The 9,480-nt window shown below is 43.8% G+C and overlaps 2 protein-coding genes across 7 annotated transcripts; both read left to right on the top strand.

The window, feature by feature from the left end:
- Positions 1–471: 471 nt before the first annotated feature.
- LOC126989674 (uncharacterized) lies at positions 472–9,058 on the top strand (the record flags this gene model as incomplete). Its single annotated transcript, XM_050848277.1, has 3 exons — positions 472–635; positions 3,893–4,080; positions 7,658–9,058. Coding segments are annotated over 3 exons (1,069 nt in total), but the record flags the coding sequence as incomplete, so codon positions are not given.
- LOC126989671 (uncharacterized) lies at positions 4,193–6,170 on the top strand. 6 transcript variants are annotated; one of them, XM_050848275.1, is made up of 3 exons: positions 4,193–4,770; positions 4,870–4,968; positions 5,167–6,170. In XM_050848275.1, exons 1-3 carry the CDS (start codon positions 4,217–4,219, stop codon positions 5,504–5,506), a joined length of 993 nt encoding a protein of 330 aa, XP_050704232.1. In that variant the 5' UTR covers positions 4,193–4,216; the 3' UTR covers positions 5,507–6,170. The 6 variants fall into 6 exon arrangements, 1 of the variants encoding a protein (XP_050704232.1); XR_007743583.1 differs by having other exon boundaries at positions 4,200–4,671; XR_007743582.1 differs by lacking the exon at positions 4,870–4,968 and having other exon boundaries at positions 4,193–4,671.
- Positions 9,059–9,480: the final 422 nt, after the last annotated feature.

The raw sequence follows: 9,480 nt of genomic DNA, 5'->3' as shown, positions 1-9,480 counted from the left end.
AAGTAAGGGCTCTCGCAGCTTGTGCCGCGCATCATGGCGGCTTGGCGCAATTTTCAAAATTCAGTCGTGGTGGCTGCTCGCGCTAACTGAGGCTTTCGCGCTAATTAATTTTTTTCTTGGTAGATGGTGGCTTGTGCTAATTGATCTTGCGCTAAGTGGGGCTCTACTGTACTTTTTTTTTCTTCATCCGCTTTGCTCTCCCATTCATCCATTTCCTTGTTCTCTCATTTACTGTCATTGTCATCCACCTCGTTCTAGTTACCTTTTTATTTTCCTTCATCCACATCACTTTTCTTATTTTTATTTCCCTTCGACACTCTCATTTACCGTCACAAGGATTACCTTTCGTTCTCGTACGCAGTCTTCCATCTGTTGCACTCTTCTGGGTGTGACCAAGCTATTGTGTTTATTTATATATCTACAATACTTACTTATTCATTTTTTACTTATTATGTATTTTTACTGTCGCAGGTTCAATCACAGGCTCTGTGAAGCTTACGTGGAGGAAAACTGGTCTCCCGGCCAGGTGGTCATCAACCTTGTGGCCACGGACCATGACGCCTGGGACCTGGGCAAGCTGAGATACACCGTCCTGCACCAGACCTCAGAGGCAGCCGTCACCATGAACAAGGAAGGTAGAGAAAGACTGAATTTACTTGTACTCTTGAAAGAGATTCGTATGGAGGTTTTACGCATTAATGTTATTGTTCATAGTTATAGTGGAAGTAGTAGTAGTAGTAGGAGGAGGAGGAGGAGCAGGGAAAGGCAGCAGACTAAAGAACTAAAGAAGGAGAAAAAAAAGAGCTGGAAACCTGCCTTTTTTCCTCCACATATCATTGAAGTTTTCCCTGAGATCATATTACAGTAACTTATCTCTTGACCTGCATTTCATACCTCAAGAAAACACATCACTAGAGCACGCTGTTGTGAGGCATTGATTGAAAGACACCCTAAACTTAACCTAACCTAACAAAACCCTGAACAGTTACCATACATCTTGACTCGGAAAACTCATATTTGCTTCCTTACTAATGAGACTTTCTATATAACAAAGAGAGGCCATTCTTTGTTGATTCATATTGAAAGACACCCTAAACTTAACCTAACCTAACAAAACCCTCAACACATCTTTCCTCAGAAAACTCATATTTGCTTCCTTACTAATGAGACTTTCTATATAACAAAGAGAGGCCATTCTTTGTTGATTCATATTGAAAGACACCCTAAACTTAACCTAACCTAACAAAACCCTCAACAGTTACCATACATCTTTGCTCAGAAAACTCATATTTGCTTCCTTACTAATGAGACTTTCTATATAACAAAGAGGTCATTCTTTGTTGATTCATAATGAAAGACACCTAAACTCAACCTAACCTAACAAAACCCTCAACAGTTACCATACATCTTTGCTCAGAAAACTCATATTTGCTTCCTTACTAATGAGACTTTCTATATAACAAAGAGAGGTCATTCTTTGTTGATTCATATTGAAAGACACCCTAAACTCAACATAACCTAACAAAGCCCTGAATAATTACCATACACTTGACCCAGAAAACTGATATTTGCTTCCTTACTAATGAGACTTTCTATATAACAATGTGAGGTCATTCTTTGTTGATTCATATTGAAAGACACCCTAAACTCAACATAACCTAACAAAACCTTCAACAGTTACCATACATCTTGACTCAGAAAACTCATATTTGCTTCCTTAGTAATGAGACTTTCTATATTACAATGTGAGTACCGTCATGGCAAAACTTAAGAATAACCACTCCAAACCAATATTCGTAGTAATTTAGCACGTGAAAGAATTATCATTATAATGCATTTTCGTATACGTTTTACCTTGGGGAGGGGCCAGGGGGGCAAGCCTCTTTAATTATAGAGTTAGGTGGCTTGGATTTTCGAAGTCCATTGTTATTGTTTCACAACCGCCTCTATACACAGACTGAGCCTCATACCTGCCTTGCAGTGCACCCAACAAACTAGTTCCTAAGTCAGTAATATCCAAAATGCGCATGGACTATAACAATTTCGGACAAAAAAACGGTCTTTTAAGAGTTTTACGTTATTTTTTTCTCTATATTAAAGCAACTAATGCCGCAGCTATTTGTATTTTCTAATACATTCGTAAAATATTACTACGCGAGGGTATCAGCGGCAGCACCTAACGGTGGGTTCCTGAAGTCAGTTGTTTTCAAGCCGCCATAATGGATGGAAGGCCCGACACTCACTCCCTCAAAATATCAGTCTACTTTACCTTTCGGTAAGTGTTAACTGAGTATTTAACCTCTTTATTGGTGTGCATGTAGGTTGACAAAAGGACCGATTACTATCCCAGTACCGGGTCCAACAAAGACACGGGCGTGTCATGTGTCACATGGTGTGACAAGCACGTGTCAGAAAACAAACGGATATTGTTCAATGCGCGATACTTATAGTGGAGTTTGAGTAAAATGGAGGCCAGGGTCATACGTAGCAGTCGGTAGGTCACTCCTGCGTCAGTTAACAGCAGGAGCGTCAGTTCGATTTGGATGACAGCTGTCACAAATCTGTTTTATTTTGTACCTTAAACTACTCGGTAAAAATTATCTAGCATCAACTTACAAGAAGTGGATGGGTTAACCATCAGTATTGTACCATATGTAATTTTGAAACATGACATTTCCCAAGAGTTGCTCGACTACGATTGGGGTGGTGGGGTGGGGGTTCAACTACGCTGACCATCCAATTACACGCCCTACACTCGTCAACAGACCCGCTGCGGCTGCTACGTTATATAGGAATAGATTACAAGAGTATACGTTAGGGAATTTCCTTTCTTTAGAGACTAGGGATTTTTCCCGATTTTGGGGATTTTTGTAGGGACATTTTGAAAGCCCATTTTTCAGTGATTTGGCCGTCCACCACCAACACCACTGTTCCCTACAGGGATTAATCGAGCTAACGACCACCAAAACTACAGCTCCCTAAAGGGATTAATCGAGCTAACGCCGCCGCCGCAAAATAGCTCGCATTCATTACCTGCCGTATGAAGCATCACTAGGTCTTCATAAAAAAAATTTCTACAAACGTTTGGTTAGCGACGGTACGCTTGGTTAGCAACGGTACGCTTGGTTAGTGTTGGTATGCTTGGTTAGCGATGGTACGCTTGGTTAGCGATGGTACGCTTGGTTAGCGATGGTACGCTTGGTTAGCGATGATATGCTTGGTTAGCGACTAGCCCACGCATGTGAGACCAGGTCCACCACGCGTGGTTATTTTTTTTTTTTTAGAACACGCGGCCCAACGGCTGCCGTGCTGAGGGCCGGGTATAGCCTGGGCCTGTTCAGCCAGAGTCCCGGATGACCTTGAGTCATGGCTCAGGGCTGTTTTGGGGTGGTTAGCGATGGTATGATTGGTTAGCGATTAGCCCACGCATGTGAGTATACGGTTGGGATTTTCCTTACTTTCGAGACTAGGGAATTTTTCCTGATTTAGGGATTTTTCTAGGGAAATTTTGGAAGGCCATTTTTCAGTGATATGGGCTCCCCCCCCCCCCCCCAATACCCCGGTTCCCCACAGTTCCCCAGGCTTGTCTCGGGGGATTGGGGGGGCTGGGGTGGTGGAGGGGGTGGAGTGGTGATTCTTAAGATTTACCCTCAGAAAACTCACATTTGCTTCCTTATTAATGAGACTTTCTATATAACAAAGAGAGGCCATTCTTTGTTAATTCATATTGAAAGACACCCTAAACTTAATCTAACCTAACAAAACCCTGAATAATTACCATACACTTGACCCAGAAAACTCATATTTGCTTCCTTAATAATGAGACTTTCTATATAACAATGTGAGGTCATTCTTTGTGTATTTATACCATACAGACTTCACCCCTTCCCAGGCAGTCTATACACTGAGGCACCCCTGGATCGCGAGTCCCTGCCCGTGCACAGCCTCAAGGTGTCCGTGATGGACGAAGAGATCCGGGCCAGCTTCACGGTGGTGCGCGACAAGAACAAAAACCCACCAGTCTTTACGCTGCCGGAGTACCAGGCGAACATCATGGCTCCCAGGACGACCATTCTCAAGGTGGGGAACAGGGAGGAGAATATAGGGAAAGAGGAAGAGAAGCAGAGAGAAAAAGGGGGAAGGGGAGGAGAAAAAAAGAGATGAGGAAGAGGAAGAGAAAAATCAAGCATTTGTGGTGGATAGTGGAGTGTTTCCCATGTGGTATTGGTGTGCTGGATATCCCTTCAATGCTAGCCTGGTAACATACACTCCCAGGTCTTTCTCTGACTCTGTGGTGGATAGTGGAGTGTTTCCCATGTGGTATTGGTGTGCTGGATATCCCTTCACTGGTAGCCTGGTAACATACACTCCCAGGTCTTTCTCTGGCTCTGTGGTGGATAGTGGAGTGTTTCCCATGTGGTATTGGTGTGCTGGATATCCCTTCACTGGTAGCCTGGTAACATACACTCCCAGGTCTTTCTCTGGCTCTGTGGTGGATAGTGGAGTGTTTCCCATGTGGTATTGGTGTGCTGGATATCCCTTCACTGGTAGCCTGGTACCATACACTCCCAGGTTTTTCTCTGCCTCTGTGGTGGATAGTGGAGTGTTTCCCATGTGGTATTGGTGTGCTGGATATCCCTTCACTGGTAGCCTGGTAACATACACTCCCAGGTCTTTCTTTGCTTCTGTGGTGGATAGTGGAGTGTTTCCCATGTGGTATTGGTGTGCTGGATATCCCTTCACTGGTAGCCTGGTAACATACACTCCCAGGTCTTTCTCTGCCCCTGTGGTGAATAGTGGAGTGTTTCCCATGTGGTATTGGTGTGCTGGATATCCCTTCACTGGTAGCCTGGTAACATACACTCCCAGGTCTTTCTCTGCCTCTGTGGTGGATAGTGGAGTGTTTCCCATGTGGTATTGGTGTGCTGGATATCCCTTCACTGGTAGCCTGGTAACATACACTCCCAGGTCTTTCTCTGCCTCTGTGGTGGATAGTGGAGTGTTTCCCATGTGGTATTGGTATGCTGGATATCCCTTCACTGGTAGCCTAGTAACATACACTCTCAGGTCTTTCTCTGCCTCTGTGGTGGATAGTGGAGTGTTTCCCATGTGGTATTGGTGTGCTGGATATCCCTTCACTGATAGCCTGGTAACATACACTCCTAGGTCTTTCTCTGCCTCTGTGGTGGATAGTGGAGTGTTTCCCATGTGGTATTGGTGTGCTGGATATCCTTTCACTGGTAGCCTGGTAACATACACTCCCAGGTCTTTCTCTGCCTCTGTGGTGGATAGTGGAGTGTTTCCCATGGGGTATTGGTGTGCTGGATATCCCTTCACTGGTAGCCTGGTAACATACACTCCCATGTCTTTCTCTGTGGTGGATAGTGGAGTGTTTCCCATGTGGTATTGGTGTACTGGATATCCCTTCACTGGTAGCCTGGTAACATATACTCCACGACTTTCTACTCATGCTCATCCCTATACTGTCCAAACCCCATATGCATGAGTTAACCAGCATCTTCACTCTTTCATCCCTCGCACTGGTAAACTCTGGAACAATCTTCCTTCATCTGTATTTCCTCCTGCCTACGACTTGAACTCTTTCAAGAGGAGGGTATCAGGACACCTCTCCTCCCGAAATTGACCTCTGATTTTGGACACTCCTTTAACCTCTGTTCGGGAGCAGTGAGTAACGGGCTTTTTTTTATTTGTTTCTTTGTGCCCTTGAGCTGTCTCCTTAGCTGTAAAAAAAAAAAAAAAAAAAAAAAAATCAGTTATACACTTTTAACACTTGCCCGAAGATGTGATCCGGCCCTATGGCTTTCCTTCCATCTAAAGTTTCCATCAGCCTCAACAGTTCCCCTTTCTCAACCTTTACATAATTTAGCTTCTCTTCAGTATGATTTTCAAGCCCCCTGTCAAAGTCGGTCTCTTTCGTAAACACTTTATGAAAATTTTTATTTAATATTTTTGCAATTTCTTCGTCCTTCTCGTAGAATACACTTTTTTCTTTAAGTGTTTCCGCTCCTGCATTTCTTTCTAACTTCCTTTTCCTTCCCTTCCTTCCTTTCCTTTTCTTTCCTTTCCCTTCCTTCCTTCCTTTTCTTTCATTTCCTTTCCCTCCTTCCTACCTTCCTTTCCCTTCCCTTCCTTTTCTTTCCTTTCCTTTCCTTCCCTTCCTTCTTTTCCCTTTCCCTTCCCTTCCCTTTCCTTCAATAACCTTCCCCTTCCTTCCTTCCTTCCTTCCTTCCCTTCCTTTCCTTTCCTTTCCCTCCCTTCCTTCCCTTCCCTTCCATTTATGAATTTGTAAAACATTTTTGGTTCTTCCTCACAACAAAAAACTATTCTTCTTTCAAATTTAGCTTCCTCTTCTCTCCTTATTTTCACATATTCATTTTTTTCTTTTTATATTTGTCTCTGTTATTCTTATTTGGTCTTGTCTTTAAATTCAATATCAATACTCCTCTTCATATCAGTCCAGTCTACCCCAGCGAAGAAACTCTTGAGTCCAACGTAATCTGCCTTTGCATAATTTTTCCATTTTTCCTTATATGTCTCATCCCGATATTCATATCTTTCCTTACTTTTCATCTGTGTGTTTCAATCTGACTGTGTGTGTGTGTTTATTTGCATTTTCTGAAGCTGTATGTGTGTGTGTGTGTGTGTGTCCATCTGTATGAGTGTGTGTGTGTGTGTGTGTGTGTGTGTGTGTGTGTGTGTGTGTGTGTGTGTGTGTGTGTGTGTGTTAAGAAGCTGTACAAACAGTAAATTGATTCATTGGGTTTCCAACAACGTGATGTAAGAGACGTGTAAATAACAGCAGCCAAGTATTGGGGGAGCCAAGGCCCCGGGTGCGCGGTTTCGGGGGCGCCAAAATTGGACACCAGAATTTTGAATTGTAAGAAATATAAAATAATATAAAAACTTCTCCAGTTGAGTCAAAGTGTGATTTTAGCTGCGCTGTTCCTATAAAGTACACACCTTTGAGGTCGCTGGTGTTCCACGGCCTGACATTTGATAGCTACTTTTACCGAGGACTATATGATCACCAGATCACTGTACTGCCCCAGGTGCCAAATTTTAAAGATTCGCCACTGGTAAATACATTTCTTCTCGTAGAATTTCCTGTTTTACTCCAATCCATGTGTGTGTGTGTGTGTGTGTGTGTGTGTGTGTGTGTGTGTGTTACTCTCCTGTGCACTGAGGCAATGATTCACAGCCTAAAACAGTTAGGAAATGTGTTAAGGATGAAATAGGATGCTCGGAAACGGTAGTCTGAATTTTATGGTGAAAGATCCATCCTGCCGGGGGGGACCTGGAATGGACGGGGCAGCTTGGGGCAGACTGTCAGGGGTGGAGGAAAGAATAGAAAGGGAGGGGAAGGGAAAGGAAGGAAGGGAAGGGAAAGGAAGCGATAGGAAAGAAAGGAAATGGAAAGGAAGGGAAGGGAAAGGAAGGGAAGGGAAAGGAAAAAAAGGGAAGGGAAAGGAAAAAAAGGGAAGGATAAGAAAGGAAGGGAAGGGAAAGGAAGGAAGGGAAGGAAGGGAGGGAAAGGAAAGGAAAGGAAAGAAGGGAAGGGAAAGGAAGAAAAGGAGGGAAAGGAAAGGAAGGGAAATAACAACAACAACAGGATGCTAATGAGTCTGTTTGTCCACAGCTCCAGAAAACGACGAAAGGAAGAACCAAAGGAAGGAAGGAAGACCATCTCAGAAGACCCCAGAGTCAGCCCCTACAGTCCATCATAGTCCAAGAAATAGCTGAAGGAAGTCTAAAGTCCAAGCAACCTTCCTTTTTTTCTGATTCAAGTTGTCTTTACCTTCAGCGAGGGGGCAAGGCGACCATGGACCTCTCCCTTCCTTTTCTTTCCTTTCCTTTCCCTCCCTTCCTTCCCTTCCCTTCCTTTTCTTTCCTTTCCTTTCTTTTCCTTTCCCTCTCTCCCTTCCTTCCTTTTCTTTCCTTTCCTTTCCCTTCCTTCCTTCCTTTCCCTTCTTTCCTTTTCTTTCCTTTCCTTTCCCTCCCTTCCTTTTCCTTCCCTTCCTTCCTTTCCTTTCCCTTCCTTCCTTCCTTCCTTCCCTTCCCTTCCTTTTCTTTCCTTTTCTTTCCCTTCCCTTCCTTCCTTCCTTCCTTTCCCTTCCCTTCCTTTCCTTTCCCTCCCTTCCTTCCTTTCCCTTCCCTTCCTTCCTTTCCTTTTCTTTCCCTCCCTTCCTTTCCTTTTCTTTCCCTCCCTTCCCCTTCCTTTCCTTCCCTTCCCTTCCCTGTCATCAGCCCCACTGTGTCTGCCATCCATGTCTTGCAGCAGGCCAGCGATGAGTTCGATCCTTTGACATCCTCTTCTTCCTTCCAAGCAAGCAGTCACTCTCTCCTCAGCACATGACCCAGAAGCTTCACTTGTCCTATGCTTTTCATCTAGTGCCTGTCTGCTGCTGCTGCTCTTTGTCATAGAGTTAAGTTGTCATTATCTTAGTTAGTTAGTTAGTTAGAGGTCCAGATAATTGTTGTATGGGCAAGACTCCTGTCCCTCCCTCTCCTTCCCTCCCTTCCTCTCCCCCTGTCCCCCAAGTTCCCAGTCTGCGGAGGTCCGGATAAATGTTGTAAGGGTAAGACTCCTGTCCCTCCCTCTCCCTTCCTTTCCAGTCTTTCTCTCTTGTTCCATTATTTATTTTCTCTCCCTCCCTCTTGCGTTGCTCTCTCCCTTCTTTCATCTCCTCTTCCTTCAGCCTTATTATCGTCTTCCTTCTAATCCATATCATTTTCTCTCTCCCTTTTACATCTGCTTTATTTCCTTCTCTCTCTTCAAACCCATTGGAATAACAATAATAATTACACACACTACAATTCCATCTTTATTTATCAACAGCACACACACACACAGGGGAGGTCATGTGGCTATCTATGGTGTGGGTTGGGTCGCTGTCTAAGAGGGCATGTGTCTGTAGGGTTATAAACATCCTGTAGGGTGACATCCTGTTGACCTTGTGACCTGAGAGAGAGGGGGGGGGGGTCCTTTTATGTGGCTGGGGGGTATGTGTCTGTGGGGATTGTCAACATACTGTGGTGTGACATCCTGTGAGGTGAGGTGAGGTGAGGTGATATATATATATATATATATATATATATATATATATATATATATATATATATTTATAGATATATAGAGATATATATATATATATATATATATATATATATATATTTCTTTTTCAACATCTCCAGGACTTGTTCAATCTCCCAGGTGCTCTCCTCTCCTGACACTGCCACATCAAGAGGAAGAGGAGGAGGAGGAGGAAAGAGAGAGAAGAGGTACTCTCTGTGTGTGTATATGTATGTCTGTGTATAAGGTTCCATAAGCTAGATCTTCCCCCGGCCTTCTATGGGGCTCAAATTATGCCCCCACAGAAGGGTTCGGGGAGGAGCCAGTCTGTGGAACCTGATTGGACGTTGTCAAAATATATATTAATAAAGTTTTTGAAATTATGAAGA

Source organism: Eriocheir sinensis, unplaced genomic scaffold (assembly GCF_024679095.1).
Source record: "Eriocheir sinensis breed Jianghai 21 unplaced genomic scaffold, ASM2467909v1 Scaffold1267, whole genome shotgun sequence".
NCBI lineage: Eukaryota > Metazoa > Arthropoda > Malacostraca > Decapoda > Varunidae > Eriocheir > Eriocheir sinensis.
This window is presented reverse-complemented; position numbering and strand designations above follow the sequence as displayed.